Consider the following 18,533-nt stretch of genomic DNA (forward strand, 5'->3'; position numbering starts at 1 on the left):
CTGGTGCCTTAAGTGAATGTGGTCTTTCACTTTACCTGGCTTTCCTGGGACTTTTGAAACTTTGCATGTGGAAAATGATAAAGGATTTTGTGACTGCCCTGTGAGTTCCTTTTTGTTCCCTCTACAAATGTATTGATTCCTTTGAGCTCGAAGCAGCATGGCTGGCTGAGACAGCCTTCCTTCTTAGCATATTCTGGGGAACTGGGGAGGTAACAAAGGAAAAGCTAGTATCAGGAAATGATTTGTTCTTCAGCTCATTTTTCTTGTGTGTAAATCCTAACAGTTTAACAGAAGTTTTAAGCACACTTTGCTAAACCAAAACCCTGCTTATGCACTTGTCGCTGATTTTTAAGAGCAGAAACTTTTTCCTCCCTTGAAATCAGTCTTTAATTTGTTTAAACTGAATCATTAGGAACCGTATTAATCTATTCTAAGTGTATCCAAACAGCATTTTTCAACTGTTTTTAAATCAATTTGAAATCAGACTTCAATTAAATCCGTACAGAGCTGCTTGTGGGAGCACCATTTTTCTTGCTTCGTGTGTCAGTAGTGTCTTTTGGGGTAAAATCGTTTGGGTAATTGACAGCAAATTACCTAGCCTCTGTAATGTTTTATTTGCCAAGCGAACATCGAGATAAATTTGGTCCAAAGACTGAACTAGAATGATCAGCCAGTTGAAGCTGTAGGAACTTGTGCACCATGTGGTGGGTGAGTTGTGTAAGGGCTCCAGGCTTCCTCCTTGGTCCAGCTAGGTAGATGCCTACAAAGTAACACGTCTGTGCTGAGTGAATCTTCCAAGGAGTTAAAATGCTGCCCTCAGCATTTCAGTTATGGAAACACCTGTGACTCAGTCCAAGTTTGAAACTTGCCCAGGTTTTTCATGCTGGAAATCGGCTCAAGCCTTCTTGAAGAACCTCTTTTAAAAGTGAGCCTTTATAAGTAAACAGCAAGAGGAAAAAATGATGCAAAAATTTTGAGCTGAGTGTAAGCATCTGATTTTTGGCTCTGGTAAACTTTGTGATTCGCATGGTTCTCTGCTGAAGGTTTCCTAGGTCAGTTTCATCATAGAAGTGGGCCCAGCGTGCTGCAGCCCGGCAGTGCTTTGTTCTGGGAAGCAGGACCGTGTTGCTCGAGTCTTTCCACTTCTGAAAAACATTTCTACATAGGTCTCTGCATCCTGTGCTGCCTGTTGTCTGTGCAAAGAAATGGGAAATCCTTTGAGTTAAGCACTCTTCCTTTTGGTACAGCTGCCCTCTCAAGTAATAGTGCTGCGCTGGCGCCTGTGCTTTACAGTCAGATCTGCAGAGATGAATTTTATTTCCCTTAGAACACTGGTAGCTGTGTGTGAGATGTATGAGGAGGCTGTACCTTAACATTACATGGATATGCTTTCTAAGCAAAGCTCTCTTATTCATCAGTGGACCTATATTGAGCTCTACAGGCTTTATTAGCAAGGATGAAAGCAGGAAAGAGAATTAGGGTTGAGGCAAGTAAAGGAAGCGCATTGCATAAGAAACACTTGTCAAAGAATTCCCTTTGGTTCTTGTTCCATCTCAGGAAGTGTTTCATTTCCTTGTATTTCCCCCTCAAGGTGTGGTACGCTGCCTCTTATGCGGAGTTTGTGAACCAGAAGATCCATGACATATCTGAAGAGGAACGGAAGGGTAACTTGGGCTCTTCTGCTTTCTGTTTCTGCAGTGTGATGGTGGTTGGGTGATAAACTTCTTGGTTTTGAGTCCCGGGCCTATAAGCTGCTGGGAAGAAGTGTTTCTGTTCTTGTGTAATGAACCTACATGCTCCTGCCTCAGACTGAGGAAATTTCTGTTGACTGCACCCAGCCACACAGTGCTGTAGGTGCTCTTCCATGTATGTGGTTCATGTGAATCTTCCCCAGTGACCTTCTTGTCTTTCTGCAAGGAACTGCAGTCATGTCACAGGGCACAGGGGATAGATAAAAGCCAAGTTCAGTAGGGCTGTGCTGGGTGTTGTGCAGTTTGTCTCTCCTTGAGTGGAGAAGTACAGCCCGGGATAGAATTGCTTGGGGAAAAAAAATGAGGCCTTTGATTGATAGTGACTGAAATGCTGTTCCTGACCTTTCTAATGGAACATAGTTCTCAGAGAGCAAGAGAAGAACTGGCCGTGTTACGAGTGCAACCGTCGTTTCATGAGCTCAGAGCAACTCCAGCAGCACCTCAACTCCCACGATGAGAAGCTGGACTTCTTCAGCAGGTACTGAAAGCTTTAGTTTTGTCCTTATATCACATTGTTACCTCCTCGAGGTTTGCAGAAGGGAAGGGGCTTTGCCCTACAGGTATTAATAACCAGCATGGGTATTCAGGAGAGAATGGCTTAGTCATCTTAGCACCAGAAAGCTGACTGGTTTAAGAGGTTTTGCTGAAGAAAGAGCTGAAGGGAAATAAATACCTTGTGGAAGCTAGTGAAGTTTTTTTTTCTTTACCAGTGACTTAAACTGCAATATTTTTGTATGACAGAAGTGAAATACTGATCCTTCTCTAATGTAACCAGATACAGAGCTCAACGGAAGAGGGATCTAGTGCTTTCCCTGTCAGGTTAGGTGGAAGGATAGTTATCCTGACCTATTAAAAGCTCAGTCTAGAAACATCCTTCAGGGAACAGTAGACATTGGTGCCTAGTTTTTCCTGAAATTTATCAAGTGGCTGCCTTCTTTTTCTTTATGATACAGAGTCGTTCCTTTCAGTTCACAGCCTAACATCAATGGCTAAGTGCCTTTTTGGGGAGAGATGTTCTGGCTTCAGGCTTTAAATTGGTTTGCTGGTACAGTAGCTTCCCAGCACTCTGTACCCGGGGATGTTGGAAGGAGAGCTGCCGTGGCTGAGCACTTGCTGGAAGCCAGTAGTCCCCTCAGTCCCCACGTTATCAAAATAAATTGTAATGTATTCTGGACTGTGATTTTTCAGAGTCCAACATAGGAGCACTGGTTGGTGCCTGCTTATGGTTTTTGGTGGCAGTTTCTTCAGATTTTATTCTTCATTGCAGGCTGTTGGTACTAATGGTAAAATGGGTGGAGATTCCAAATCCATTTCTTCTTGTCTCTAACGTGAAGCATTGTGCTCTGCAGAGCCAGAGGCAGAGGTCGTGGGCGAGGAAAAAGAAGGTTTGGACCAGGCAGGCGCCCGGGACGCCCTCCCAAATTCATGCGTATGGAAGTGACCATTGAAAATGGAGAAAAGTGTGAAGAAGGGACACAGGTATATTTGGGGATAGGGAGGGGGAAAATAAGATACCACGTGGGCTGTAAACTTTCCACTTGAAGAATTTGGGGCATCAGTGTGAACTGAAGGCTTACTTTTGCTTTATGCCCAAGCAAATGGTGGTGTTTCTAGGTGTGAATCTTTGCCAAGGGAGCACACTACTTCCCTTCTAGGAAGTCTGTAAAACTGCTTGCATTTCTACAGCAGCTTTAATCCCAAAGCTCGTAGCAGTGAGGCAGGCTATCACAGCTGTTTAGCCAGCATCGTAAAAGTAATTTAGACAGTAAAACTGTAATGGGGATTTAGGTTTGCATTTGTCCTTTCTGGAACGTGAGGTCAGAGCCTGCTCTTATAACTGTTGCTGGTGGAATTAAATCAGGTTGAGCTATGATTTTTATGATGTTTTAATATTAACTAAGGGTCCTTCCGTAGGCGTACTTTTGCAAAAAGTTACTTTGCTTCTGGCTGTTGGTTATATTCTAGAGGAACCTAACGTGATGCATTGATATAAATTAAATGTTAATTCTATCTAATGCTGACCGGGCGTAGGGTTAACACAAAACCCTTTTATGAAGGTGTCACAAGAAATCAGTGGCTCGGTTTTATTGCTTAGCTGAAAGCCGATGTCTGGAGTGGTAATTTTCTTCTGGCATCTCACTAGGTTACAGTTCATGGCTGACTCAAAGGGAGGAATGTATACGTGGCCTCTGAATGCCTGCTGCTTGTTTTGAGCATGCAGAGCTGCCCTAAATTTTGCATTAGATGCAGACAGTTGGAGACGATGTCACCCTCTTTGCAAACTGAGCCAGAATCCAGCTCCGTGTCCCAGCTCTTCCCCCCCAGAGAGTCAAGACTCACTGGGCACAATCCCCTGCTAATTTGTCCGGGTGGTTCACATCCTCCCAGCTTGGAGTATGGCCCAGAGTTAGTTCACATGTGTCTGTGAAGTCAAGCAGGAAAGTGTCCCTGGTCTTTGGAGATCTGCCCACCTTCCTAATGGCTAGGCACAAGTTCATCTGCCTGAGAACTTGAGGCCCAAGATATCATGACCATGGTTCAGTGTCAGCACGCGTGGAAGTTTGCCACGTAGGCCAGGACTGGACCTTTGGATAGCACATTGTTCTACTAAATCTCTCTGTCTGGTAAGCACTAATGGTTTATAACAGCTGCACTCCTGGCATCTTGCTGTTTTTCTTCTCCCACGCCTCCACTTGTGCTTGAACAGAACCGGCCCTGAGCTGATGCACTCTTGATGCTTTCCTTCATAGCTTGAGCTTTTAAGTTCCTTAGTTGCATTGTAAATGATTGTACGTAAGGATCTGTGGTTTTACTTCTTGTCATACGGGAGGTTTCCATCCAAAAGGAGTTATTGGATTTTTTTGAGGAGAACAAATGTAGATTGTAGCATGTATTTCCTGTTCCCAACACCCTCCCTTGTCTTTTATGGTAACGCTGAAATGGAAGAAAATAGTTTTGTGTGATAAATACCAGTAATGTACACTGCTGGGTAGATGAGAGTATGCAGAGCTTGGAAACTGGATAGTAAAACACACTGTGCACAGGGTAATGATCTCGTTTGTCACTCTCCAGTTCATCATTCCACCTAGTTTGCTAGAAAGGGGAGACACTGCATATCAGTGCCTGATAATGTTTCGAAGTGACTGCAGTTCCAAAGAGACAGAAATTCTCTGCTTTTCCTGCAGGTCTGATCTGTGCTGCTCACTCTGGTCTTAAAATTTCTTACAGGTCAGCCTACATCATCTTTGGTTTAAGCAGTGATGAGGTCAGTAGTGCAGAAGTTTGCTTGGCTGTTAACAGCTGGGTTTTGAGCCTCTGTGTCCAGTCAGATGTGGATAATGTTATGGCAAGAAAGGTTACGTTCTTGCAGCACTTCTCCCTCAGTGCTCTGAATGTTGCTGCTGTAGGTGAACTGCTGAGATTATCGATGAAACATTGGAATAAAGCAGTGTAGACACCTTTTGTTTATAGCTGACGATGAAATACGTAGAAATCTAGTTGTCTGCTGAGTAATATCAAAGCATTTTTCAGTGGGTGGGGGGAATAATCACTGGCTGTATGATTTGCGATTTCAGGACTTGCTGCATTTTTCCAGCAAGGGGCAGTTTGATGAGGCCAGACAAGCAACACTGAATGGGCTGGAGCAGCAGGAGCAGACTCCAGTGCCATCAGAGACACAGTCGGCACTGGAACAGCCCTCAGAAAACCACCCGCTACAAATCCAGCCACAGCACGACGAGAGCGCGGTGCCTGCGCAGAGCACCATGACAGCAGATGACATGAGGCGAGCAAAGCGTATCAGGGTAAGCAAAGACAATGGTGGCTCGTGTCTTCTCTCACCCTTTCCATGTGCTGTAACCCGGAGAATGCTGGACCTGCCTGAAAGGAGCAGCTGGTCCCTTTCTCCCACTGCAGTATCCATTTCCAAGTCCTGAATAAAACATCTCATTCCTAGCAAATTTTCCTTCTGAGAGGAAGACAAATCTCATGTAAAGAATGAGTATCTCATGAGATGCTGTTGAGAACTGGTCACCAATTGGAGCTGATTCAATTCCAGCACAGTAATTCTTTCACAGAAGCGCAGTCCATCCAAGCTGGCAAGCAGGAGTGCTTCCAACAGCCGGCTGGATCATGGTGCTGTGCCACAGACTGGCTTATTCACAGCACCATCTGTGCCTCTCGGAGCTCTTGCCTTGCAAATAGTTGCTGAAGAGAAACCACGACCTCAGTTCAGGTCCACTTAGTTGATGATAGCGATAAAAGCCTTTTTTGGGGTAGAAAACCTGTCTGTCTTTGTGTCTCTGTGCTAAGAGCTTTGTTTACCAACAGCAAATGCTTTGAACCTGAGCTTTGTGTCAGCTGGGTGAGCTGTTCTTTCTCGACTGCGTGTGGGAGGAAAATGATTCGAGCAAATAATCCTTCAAGCCATGTTAACTGTGAGATTGGTTTATTTAGCCGAAAATCTCCTTCTTCCGTGTGTAAAATTTTGATTACTGAAAGGAACAGCTGCAATTTGGGTAAGACAGTTTTTAGGGGATGAGAAGATTAGAAAAGAGTTGAGTAACTGTTCTGTGTAGGAAGATGTTGAGCCGCATTTGTGTCTTGGTTTACAGTGATATGTATGCAAGTGATGATGACGTTACCCCATAAATACAGCAGCATATCTTGAAGGAGGAATTTGGCTATGATGTTAACTTGAGATTGTATTAAACAGTAAATGCAGGAGGAAAGAGAAATAAGGAACTTCAGAGCTTCTGTCTTGTTACTTAGCATTTGTTCTCTGAAAATTGATCACAAGCGGGTCACAAGAAGAGGAGTGCAGTGGTGGTTTAATCCTCAGTGATGTGTTTGTATCACCAAATCTATAAATTAAACAGCTTGTGTTTAGCAGAGTCCTGGTGACGTTTCAGGAGAGGGGCACTGGCAGAATGGCACACTGATGGCTGCATAGCACTTTTCCATCTTGGATCAGACTGAGCAATGGGAGTTTGAGACAACAGAAAACTAGCTACCATTACCTTTTAAGGACTGAAAAATCATACTGAGCCCTACCACCCTGTGAGTGCTCCTTCTATTCAACTATTCACAGCACCTTCTTAGAGCAGCACGCCCCTCGTATTATCAACAAGCAAATACTTGGTTGTAAGAGTTATAGTATGCAATTCATTTCCAAAGAACAGGTAGGGAACCTCGATGGTTGATTACCATCTGGGAACCTGTGCAACTCTAGTTCTTCCTTACTACTCACGTAGGATTGCATTTACAAAGCCAGCAACCTCTTGTGACTCACTTCAGCTTTTCTAAGGTTTAAGGCAGGGATGTTCTGCTTGTATTTTTGTTCTGGCTGTAAGTATCGAACTCTGGTGCCCTAGGTCCAAGTCCTGATGGGATTAGTTCATTTTTCACCCTCCGTTTTAAAGCCTGAGAAGTTTGCTTGGAGATCTGACTTTAAATATGGAAGTCTGTTAGTTACTACTGAAGGGATAGATCCACCCTCCTCTTTTTATTAAAAGTTAGTCTGCAGCTAAAAGGAATTTTTTTCTATTAATTTCAATTTAGTTCCAGTGTCCAAAGTGTTTATGGACTGATCTCAGAAATGTGTATTTCCAAATGGCCTTTTTTCCCATATAGACCTGATGCTAATGTCCTTCACATGGGGTAACTATTTACTCAGAGGAAGCAAGTGGCATGATAGGGATATGATTTGGAAAGCACAGTCATTTCCTTTATGCTGAAAGAAGAAAGGTGACAGGTAGTATAATGATGAGTACAAGCAGTAAGACATGAGGTTCAAAGTGTCCCTACTCCTCAGTTTTCCACCATACCAGTCTTTGCCTGGTTGTCATTCTGCCCTCATTATTCCCTTTTGCCAAAAGCATTTCATTCTCACTGTGCCTCCACAGTAACACTGCATCATTATTAACTCTGAATCTAAGAAAATATGATAAGCCACAAAACACTTTGGAGATCATCCGTGCTTTTCATCTTTGCCCTTAAAATCCTCTTGGGCAGTTGTTGTTTACGAGGTAAACACTGAAGATCTGCTTAATGTTTCCTAAGGCAAAAAACTCAGTGGAGTTTTGCCTAAGTACAGGGAAAAATGCAGCTTGAAGAGCTGGCCCTCATCGTGACCCACAGAAGGTGGGAATACAGGAGTCTAGACTTCTGTTTTCAAGTCCACTGCATAACAAGTATTTTTCTCTCCCTCTATGCTGCCTGCTCAGCTGGAGCTGCAGGTAGGTTTATTTTTTGTTTCACTGGATTTTTTTGTATCTAATCAGTACATAACAACATTGCATTCTATGTTGTTTTGCCCAGCTGCTGTTCAGTGTCTCCTTACTGATTCCCACATCATCAGCTGTTACAGATGTTAGTTGTCCTTTAAGCAACCAATGTCCAGAACGAAGAGTTATCTGAATAACGATTGACATTTCTCCAGTGATTTCCATACTGGGCTACTTCGAGGACTGTGCTGGTATAGAAGTAGTCTGGCCTGCTGTCTTCATAGTCAGATTGCTTAGGGTACAAATAGCAACGTGCCTTAATAGCGGAGTTAAGAACTTGTAGCACACGTCTTCAACTGTATGACTTATTAGCACATCCTTGTAGTTAAGGAAAAATTATATAGAAAAGTGGAGAAAAAGAGAAGAGCAACTTAGGGTATTGTAAAATGAAAATTTGTGCAACACTCGCTCAATTCACAATGTTGGTAGTGTCTTTCAATATCAAGAAAAGCAGTTTCAAGTTTGACTGTGTGTAGTCTGCTTCCCTTTGAGCAGGCAACAGAATCTGAGGGAGTTCCTCTTGATTTAGCACCGTGGCTTTTTTCATCTTCATTTTCAGTCTCTCGGATGTGATACACGCTAAATGGCAAAGCTGAACGAATTGCTCTCCATTTCTTACCTGATGCTTGTCAACCTGCCATTCTGCCTCTGCTGTGATATTTTGAAGCTCCTTTTTAATAATAGTAGAAAGGGTTGGGCCGGCATCTCTTGAATATACGTTCCACCAGAAGTTTTTCAGGCGATGCTAAACCACTGCTGCACACCTCTGATCTTCGCAGAAGTGAATTTCTGTAACGGGCTGTGGAACTGCACCAGCCCTGCTCCTGCATGGAGCGATAGGCAGCATGGGGCTGACCTCATGGGCCAGTCCTGAAACCTGAGTTGGAACTGCAGCTCTCTTCTCAGGCCCAGGTCTCTTCTCTGGAGAGGGATTTAGCTCTGTTTCACAGAAGAATGCCATGCTAAAGATGAAAACGTGGGCAGGAGAGGGAACTTCTGCATTCTGCGTTCTGAACTCAGTGTGTAACTGCAGGTATTTCCCTTGTGTCCATCCCAGCAGCCACTCGTGTAAAATGGAGGCTCTCTGTAACCAAAGTGTCTTTTGAAGTTTAGGTTCACCCATCTGTTGTATTTGATCTTGGAAATGTTGGTACGTGAAGTCAAGATCTAGCGCAAGCTAATGGGCTCTTTGTTTCTTTCAGAATGCAGCTCTTCAGCACCTGTTCATAAGGAAATCCTTTCGCCCATTCAAATGCCTCCAGTGTGGGAAGGCGTTCCGGGAAAAGGACAAACTGGATCAGCACTTGAGGTTTCACGGACGGGAAGGGAACTGCCCTTTGACTTGCGACATCTGCAACAAGGGCTTCATCAACAGCGGTTCTCTTGAGAGCCACATGAAGTTCCACATGGACCAGAAAACCTACTCCTGCATTTTCTGTCCCGAGTCCTTTGACCGCTTGGATTTACTCAAAGATCACGTGGCCATCCACATCATTGATGGCTATTTCACCTGTCCTACCTGCAAAAAGCGCTTTCCAGACTTTATCCAGGTGAGATGCTGTACGGATTTAAAGCCCCGCCTGTGAGATCTCTGGGAAGCATTGTTTCATTTTTTTTCAGCACTGTTTTGGTGTAATACTGCGTGTCTGTCCTTCCTTTTAAAGTAAAGGGACCCGTATCAGCCAGAATTAGGAAGAGTGACCAAGCATTGCTAGATGTTCTCTTGTGCCCATCATATGTGGTTCCTCAACCTGGTGTTAGAATGTACTGTACTATGGGAGTCCCTACCCCCAAGAAATCTCTAAAGAAAGAGGACCCAACTCCCTTTGTATTTATGTATTTGCATGTTACAAATATTTTTCATCCATTGACTGTTTTTGTCAGGATAACTTATTTTAAAACCTTGCAGAAGTGCCAGAGCAGTTCAGCGTAGTCTCCTTCCTGACTCGTCCTTCAGGCTTCAGCTGGGGCTTTATTCTTCCTCTTCTCTGCACGCTGCTTAGGAGAGGCTGCAATGGAGTAATGAGCAGTGTACCCACTTGGTGTGTTGTGCAGAGCCATGGGAGAAGGTTGTTGATAGAATTTAAGCGTGCTATTTGGATGCTCAGTGAGGGAAACACAGATGTGCCGTGCACATATTCCATAAAGTTCTTTTGGGTAGAGGTTCCTAAGTCTTGCTGAGGTGCTTGACTTGAATTGAAAGACAGCAATCCAGTTTGTCTTGTAATTGGAACTGGTGGACTATCCAATAAGCTAGAGAGGAAACGACAGGGAAATGTGGTTTACTAATGTAATTCCATCCCTGCAAAGGAACTTTGTCTTCTGTAAATGTTGACCAAGAAAATATGTTGATGATCCAGACGTTGCTGCACTGCTGTTGTAGTAGAGCTGAAATCCCCATAAACTTTGCTGTGAAACTGACAGAGGTGGATGGTCCCGTAGCCTGTTCCAGTTATTCAGCCTGGTTTTGTATCTTGGACAAAACGAAAGACTCGTCCTTTATATTAATAACTAAGTCTAGACACCATACATCACCGCCCACTTGTTAAATTTTTCTATGTGCAGTAGTGATATCAGGTTGTTCCTTGTGTGTTCAGTATTAGAAGATGGTGAGGATTTAATCAGAACTCATCTTCATGAGCAGTGCTTGGATTTCAGATGTGAACCCTTGTTAATATTTTTTGAAAGGAAAAACCTCAAAAGTTATGAAGTGAAGGGAGTCTCAAAGTAGGCAAAAGTAATTGCTGTTACAGAAAGTGTCACCAAGACTTCAGCAGCTCAGATAAACTTATTTTTAAGCTAGAGCAAATGAGAACCCTTTTTTCTTGCTAAGAATTTCTGAGCCTGTTTTACCACGCAATTCTCTTTTTGAATAAGTTCCACTATTCTGTGATCTGCAATTCCAGGTCAAGAAACACGTACGCAGTTTCCATTCAGAGAAGATCTATCAGTGCACGGAGTGTGACAAGGCTTTCTGCCGGCCGGACAAGCTGCGGCTCCACATGTTGCGACACTCGGACCGCAAAGACTTCCTGTGCTCCACGTGTGGCAAGCAGTTCAAGGTAAGATGATTCCTGACTGGATCATTCCTGATACAAGTGGAGGTCAGCCCTTCAAGCAGATAAGACTGTACTCTGAGGAGGAAGAGATGGATGTGTATAAGCACGCTAGGCTTGCCTGTAAGCTCAAGCACTGCTTTGTGTAGCGTGAGAGTTACAATGTGCATTTCCCCCTAGAACAGGGGCAAGATCCAACCTAGCAAACTCTGCTGTAATAGGGCATCTCATGTATCAGATCTTATTTCTAATAAGTTAATATCTGAGGCAGTTTAATCTGCTCATTATGAGCTGGCTCACTGAACAGCTCAATTGCCAAGTGCTTGTGTTGTATAGCTTCTGTCAGTTTAGTTAGGAAAATTTCGGATACACCGATGGATTGGTAATATTTGTGGCTGAGTTGTCTGTGTCCATGGAATGCACCTTGTCAGTACATGGCATCCAGATGTCTATCTGGATTTCTTCAGACAGATGGAGCAGACTGAAGCAGGTAGACTGTGGTGGCAGCAGCCTAGTTTCCCATGAGATACTGAGAGGATTGGAAGGGACTTGTGGCTGAAGAAGCACATTCTGAGCAGCGTGTGCCCAAAGAGGCTGAATAACATCGGGACAGGCTCAGTAGCATTGAGGGGCTTGAGGTCAACATCATTGGAGAGCATTAAGTGGTGTAATCTTCTAGTCGTGTAGACTCAATTTTAGATTAATTCACAGAAAAGCCGGCTTGGAGAGGTTCATTTTTACTGAAGCCACTAACTTAGCATTAGCTTGACTTTGCCTTTTTATGGCTGAGCAACCTCAGCTTTTGAACAATCAACCTAAACCCAAAGAGTTCTTTCTGTGCTGCACGTCCAATGCTGAACACGCAGCTGTACTTCACAGCAGTAGCAGAGAGGAAAAGCCAACGAGATGTCTGAACAACTTACACTGTGGTTCCTGTTTGTAGCAGGTAGCAAGGCTATGAGCACTACTGATGTTGTTGTTATTGTTGCTGTTATCCCCTGGCTGCTGTTCCCGTAGAGGAAAGACAAATTGCGAGAGCACATGCAGAGGATGCACAACCCAGAGAGGGAGGCCAAGAAAGCTGACCGCATCAGCCGCTCCAAAACCTTCAAGCCTCGGATCGCTTCCACTGACTACGAGAGCTTCATGTTCAAGTGCCGCCTGTGCATGATGGGCTTCCGCCGGAGGGGGATGTTGGTGAGTGTCCACGTGATCTAGCTCAACTTCACACACTTTAACAGTTAAGGAATAAAGGTAGAGATCCTATCGCTGGAGCACAGCGATGCTGTGAAAGCAGGATGATCTTCTTGTTGATTTGAAATCAGGCGTCTTCTTTAAACCTGTGCATCTTCTCTATTCAGCAGATGTGTGCGTTCATGTATTTCATTGCCTGTCTTGTATGTCGGCGTGTCCCCACCATACCTCAGTGCTGTGCAATGTTGAATGAGCCTTAGTGATTGTTCAGCTTTTATGATGCTTTTGTGTTTTTCTCCTCCTTCTCGGGAGGGGCCTCTGCTGGCCACGTGCTGTAATTGCCCCAGTGGAAGGATGCTTGCAAGTAAGATCTCCTGCCTGTTTTGAGGGTTGTGATCTCTGCTAGCAGAGATCCTTCATGTTAACTTATTCTCAGCTACCTGAGAGTTCTGACAAGTTATTTTACCCCTTTCCATTGTGTTTTGATGAGGGAGACTATGAATGAGTACAGCAAGGCCATGTGTTTACCTTGCAGCTGACTGGATGCTCAGCAGCTCTTGCGGTAGAAAATGCTTCTGGTGCTGCTGGCTAATACTGCTATGGTTTTGGTTTGGCACTAACCATGTCTGGGACAAAAAGCGAGTGCTTAGCTTCCAGTTGTAATGTGCTCTCTTGTTCCTCTGTTTCTTTCTCCTAAGGTGAATCATTTATCAAAGAGACATCCAGACATGAAAATAGAAGAGGTGCCAGAGCTCACGTTGCCCATCATCAAACCCAACAGAGATTACTTCTGTCAGTACTGTGATAAGGTAGGTAAGGAAATGAGCCCTCAGAATGTAGCTCAGTCCTAGACCTGTACACAAGCAATTTGTCTCTGCACAAAAACATCTGGCTGGGCTTTTCAGTGTTTCTGAGGAGCTTGCCAGCAAGCACTGACCAAAAGAAATTGAGATGAAGTGCATTTAGGTCAAGGAGTCCTGAATGCTAATTGAAAATTGCAGTTATCCTTTTCTGCTGTGTTCGGAGTTGGTAAGATTTAAATGCTCTGATTCAGCAACCCACCCAGAATCCTGTATCACTCGTTGCAATACAAGACTAAGTATCCTACCTAGCATAATTTCAGAATTTGTTCTGGTTTCTCTATCACTTCTAAAAGTTGGTCTCAATCTTCTTTTTATTTTAAGCTGCTTAGTCACATGTCAGTAATTCCCAGTGTTCAGTAGAGCCTGAAGCTTCTTCTGCACTTGAGTTCCTGTCCTTACTCTCTGGCCTTTTTTGCTTTTTATGTATGTGGGCCGTTATTTACAAGGAAATGCATTTTGACTGACTGTTCTTATCCTTGGTGCAAGCTTCAGTGATGTTTCCTTTCCTTTGCTTAAAAGGGGAAAAGCGATAGAGCTTAAATAATACTATAGAATGTTTGTTTATGCCTAAGAAATTAGGATAAAAAAGTCTGTGGTTAGTGAAGGCTATTAAAGCTGTTCGATGCTGCATGCAAGAATGGAAGCATCAACCTTCACGATAGATTAACACTGGATCATTTAAAACTTCGGTGGTTGGTGACTTCCCTGATGTTTGCCCTTCAAGTATGAGCTGAAGGTTTTCCTCTTCATTTCCCATCCTGATTTGATGCTTTGTTTTACACTGAGTGTCTTCTCAAATAGCTTCTGTATTCTACACAATAGTTGCTTTTGCAGACTGATTAAATACTAGAATGTGTATGTCTATCTGCATTATGTTGTACTTGTTTGGAGTGGTAGCTAAATATTTTGTCTAAAGCAACATACAGACCTTCCAGGTGAAGATAAGTGATACCAGTTTTCTGTGCTTCTGTTTGAAATTAAAATGATGTAACCCCAGTCATTACCCTTCAGGTGTACAAGAGCGCCAGCAAACGCAAAGCACATATCCTGAAGAACCACCCTGGTGCTGAGCTACCTCCAAGCATCCGGAAACTGCGCCCTGCAGGCCCAGGAGAGCCAGATCCCATGCTGAGCACCCACACCCAGCTGACAGGGACTATAGCCACCCCTCCAGTCTGCTGTCCTCACTGTTCCAAACAGTACAGCAGTAAGGTATGGAAGCATCTCATAGCCTCAAAGCACAGCCTCTTTTCGTAGTGATGCTCTTTCGCTGTGGCTTTTGCAAGTAAAGCTCTTTTATTCTGAGCCAGAGTGGTGGTTTCATGCTGCATACTGACAGTACAGGCACAACCTGCTAGTTTTATGGCAAAATGAGAGGATGAGCTTGAAAGAAGAAATGAACGTGTTATCCGTGTGTGGTTACAAACAGAGAAGCTTGGAAACTGCTCACTCTTGTTACTTGCAAGGGAAGAGGGACAGAGAAACAAAATTCAAAGAAGAGGTGACCTTTGGAGAAGGTCCCCCAAATATTTAGCTGCATTGAGGTAAAAAGCTTATGGATTCTGATGTTTGAGACAATGTTTCATATCAGGTAGCTCTACTCAGAACAAACGCCGTGATCTTATTTCCCTTTTTGCTGACCAGAAAATCCAGTAGTACTAATCCTGATGCTGTGACCCTGAGAGAAACCTATAAACTGCAGTCTGCATGTGTTAGATTTCAGCTGACCTTAAGCTGAGTTGCCAGCCATTTTTCTCATGCTCTTTTGCATCTCTCTGCAGACGAAGATGGTACAACACATTCGCAAGAAGCACCCAGAGTTTGCCCAGCTCCCTAACACTATACATGCCCCACTGGCGACAGCTGTCATCAGTTCCACTCCTGCAGTCCTAGCCACTGACAGCACTACCGGAGAGACGGTTGTGGTAAGGATTCGAGACATTAAATCAGATCACTGGAGGGAAACCAACAGGATAGAAGCCCTCTGGTAACAGTCTTAGTGTTTCTTAGTATTTCTGGCAGACATCACTTCAAAGCATGTGTTAGGACGTTACTAGAGGTCGTTTCTGTTTGTGAATCTGTGCTGTATTTTTGCTTGGCCAGAAATAGTGTATTTCTTCCTGGAGCTGTAAGGATTTGCCTTTTCCTCTACTCCATTTCCTTCAGGCCTGTGCTGCTGGCACTACATCATACTTGCCAAGATGCCTAATTTATTCAGGAATCCACATCTTATGGATTTTCATTGAGACTGTTCTCCTGAGTTGCTGAGGATTGTGAGGATATGTTTGACAACAATAGACAGAGGACTGGATCAAACTCCATTCAGAGGAATCAGAGGATTTTCCTGAAATCCTTTGGACAGAGCAGTACCAAGTGTTACCAACCTCTGGTGGTTGATCTCTCCAGTGTTAATGTATTAGCTGCTACAGAAGTGAAAGCTGAGGCTAGAAAATCAGTCTTCTGTCCTTTAGTGATGCTGGGATGCTGCAAAGCTTTTAAAAACCTTCTATCAGTAACAACTTATAACTTTTATTTGAAACTGCATAAGAGACTGTTTTGCTTGGAAACGGGCAGATTCGCTTATTAAATTTTCTTACACGTTTCAGAGATAGTTGTCAAGAAAAGTATCATTCTGGTAGATGAGGAGGAAAGGTGGAGTATATTTAAGAAAGCAATACTCTGTTTGCTAGCAAAGGTCCCGCACTTAGGAACAGTAGACTTTTAAATTCCCAGACAAAGAAAGTATTAAGCCAGAGGATCGTAATCTTTCTTTTCTTAAATTATCATACATGAAGTTTTCCTTGAATGATTCTGATGAACATTTAGATAGAGGAGCAAAACTAGTGGATGATCCTTGGTAACAGCTTGTGACTCCGTCAGCCTAGCTGTGTATGCATTTAGCTCTTGTAAAGAAATGACTAGGCTCAATGGTACAGGTGCTAGATTCAGTGCAGTGAAAGAACTACAGCCCCACAAAGGTATTCAGTCCTGTAGGCAGCATAGATGACATTCTGTGTCTCTCTCTCTCTACCTGCTCAGACAACAGACTTACTGACGCAAGCCATGACGGAGCTATCCCAGACCCTCACAACAGACTATCGAACTCCCCAGGGAGACTACCAGCGAATCCAGTACATCCCTGTGTCTCAGTCCACAACCGGCTTGCAGCAGCCTCAGCACATTCAACTGCAGGTTGTTCAAGTGGCCCAGGTGTGTAACCTGCTGGGGGACTTCATATGCTTTTTGACCCCCTCATATGAAGCCTGTGCTTCGTTGGGGCTGTAGTACTGGCTTCTTTGTTAGGGGATAGTTAGTTTAAATTTGAAGTGAGAAAAGTTTGTGGCTGCTTCTGCAGGGAATTTGAAGTACATTCCTCTGCTTTGATTTTCTTTCTAGGCTACCTCACCTCACCAGTCTCAGCACTCCACAGTGGACGTTGGACAGCTGCATGACCCCCAGACATACACCCAGCATGCCATCCAGGTGCAGCACATCCAGGTCACAGAGCCATCGCCTGCAGCTCAGTCATCATCGCAGGTATTTTGCTCTTCTCTGTCCAGATGGCATACTGCTTACTGTGATGCAGGATAGCATTTTCTACATCGCTTAAGGGACCGCACATGGAAGAACTGCCATGTATACATCTTTGAGATCATCGTATTCCTTAGGGCTTGTTTATGTTTTCAGAGTGTGCGGAAGGTAGAGATAAATGGCCAGAAATGGACAAGTTTGCAGCTATATCTGGTTAAATAGAGGTAACCACTTGAAAGATGTAAATGAAAACTGGCATTCTTCAAATATTTGAGGTTCAGTTCTCCATGCTGCGGGATCATTTTTAGCCTCTCGTCTAAGTCCTCTGCCAGACTTTCTGTCTTAAAATCAGGGAATACCTTGAGTTGGAAGGGACTTATGAGGATCAATGAGTCCAACTCATGGACTACTTAAAAAATTAAACCACATGTGACAGCATTGTCCAAACGTTTCTTTAAAATGGAGCAGGCTTGGTGCTATGATCTCTTCCATGGGAAGCCTGTTCCAGACTGCCATCTCAGTGAAGAACCTTTCCCTCATATTCCGTCTGAACCTCCCTGAGCTGTGCCATTTCCTCAGGCCCTATGTAACCTTTGGGAAGCCGTGTCTGTCTTTACCAGTCTCTGCACACTGACCACGGACAGATGCAAGCTGGGGGGAAATGGAGGAAAGGCTTTGTGCTACTTGTGCTCAATATGCTATAGAAACCTCCATTTTCCTCCCTTGATAAAGGAGGCTATGTTGATAATGGTGCAGAGGTATGCAATCCTTAGCCTGCTTGCTTTTTCTTTTCTAGGTTGGGGGTCAGCCTCTGAGTCCCTCCTCCCAACAATCACAGCAGGAACTCAGCCCCTCGCAGATGCAGACAGCTGCATCTACACAAAACCAAGCCCTCCAGCAGCAGCAAGGATCTTCAGTCCAGCACACGTATCTTCCCAGCACGTGGAACTCATTTCGGAGTTATTGTAAGTGTCAGCAGTAGCTGGAAGTTTGCCTAGTATGTGAGACTGCTATGTTCTCTGTTTCACCGGCCAACAAATGGAATAACGTTTTTAGAGCTTGTTTATCTTAAGGATTATCTTAGACAAATGAAAGTAGTTGTATTAGCTTTTGTTACTGTAGGTCCGTAATTACCTGGTACGTGGTCTGGACAGGCAAACTGGGCTCCTTTAATCCAAGGATCTCACATTCATTAAGAATCCATGTACTGGGTAGCAGCTTGTTCAAACTTGAATGGATCCTTGAAAAAAATCATAAAGAAGATGGAGGTGATGTGAAATGATTTCTTGTGTCCTTGCAGCTAGGATGGTAATTTTATAATTTCTTGGGGGATAACAGGATGTAAGTTATATTCATGAAACACCAAATCCTCAACAGCTACTCCTGTTATTGATGCAAGACATAGTCATCTTTCAAGGTGGTCTTTGGGTTTGCAGATCTTAATTAACCAGTTTCAATCTTTTAGCGTCCGAGATCCAGATGATGACGATCCCTCAAGGCCAGTATGTCATCACAGAGACAGCTGTAGGTACACCTGTCACCACTGTCAACACAGGGCAAGTGAAAGCAGTTACTCAGGTAAGGAAAAAATAATGGCTTTTTTTTATCTAGAATAATGTCAGGCTTAAAGCCTTTAAAGGTTAAGTGCATGCCAAAATGATGACTGTGCCACAGAAAAAGCAGTGGTGCACCTGGAGAGGGCTGTACTGTGTTGTCTGAAAGGATGTTAGCTTTCTGTTGCAGTTGCAGTGAGTTTCTGTAGGGGGCAGAATTTATAGATAAGACAACTGGAAAAAAAAAGTTACTGTAGGTTAAGGAAAAAAGCTGATGTTCAAATCTAGTAACGTAGACTTC

The 18,533-nt window shown here is 43.8% G+C and overlaps 1 protein-coding gene across 11 annotated transcripts in view; it reads left to right on the plus strand.

The window, feature by feature from the left end:
- The window catches only part of PRDM10 (PR/SET domain 10), a 40,861-nt gene that overhangs the window by 19,033 nt on the left and 3,295 nt on the right, over window positions 1-18,533 (plus strand). For all 11 annotated transcript variants that reach the window (XM_021376251.1, XM_021376249.1, XM_021376256.1 and 8 more), the window contains 14 exons: window positions 1,592-1,664; window positions 2,112-2,229; window positions 3,101-3,230; window positions 5,327-5,554; window positions 9,238-9,585; window positions 10,942-11,097; window positions 12,109-12,288; window positions 12,984-13,094; window positions 14,160-14,360; window positions 14,930-15,073; window positions 16,188-16,358; window positions 16,545-16,685; window positions 17,476-17,644; window positions 18,145-18,257. In XM_021376251.1, coding sequence (XP_021231926.1) covers window positions 1,592-1,664; window positions 2,112-2,229; window positions 3,101-3,230; window positions 5,327-5,554; window positions 9,238-9,585; window positions 10,942-11,097; window positions 12,109-12,288; window positions 12,984-13,094; window positions 14,160-14,360; window positions 14,930-15,073; window positions 16,188-16,358; window positions 16,545-16,685; window positions 17,476-17,644; window positions 18,145-18,257 — 2,283 coding nt within the window. The remainder of the gene's footprint in view (window positions 1-1,591; window positions 1,665-2,111; window positions 2,230-3,100; window positions 3,231-5,326; window positions 5,555-9,237; window positions 9,586-10,941; window positions 11,098-12,108; window positions 12,289-12,983; window positions 13,095-14,159; window positions 14,361-14,929; window positions 15,074-16,187; window positions 16,359-16,544; window positions 16,686-17,475; window positions 17,645-18,144; window positions 18,258-18,533) is intronic.

This window comes from Numida meleagris, chromosome 23 (genome assembly GCF_002078875.1).
Source record: "Numida meleagris isolate 19003 breed g44 Domestic line chromosome 23, NumMel1.0, whole genome shotgun sequence".
Lineage (NCBI taxonomy): Eukaryota > Metazoa > Chordata > Aves > Galliformes > Numididae > Numida > Numida meleagris.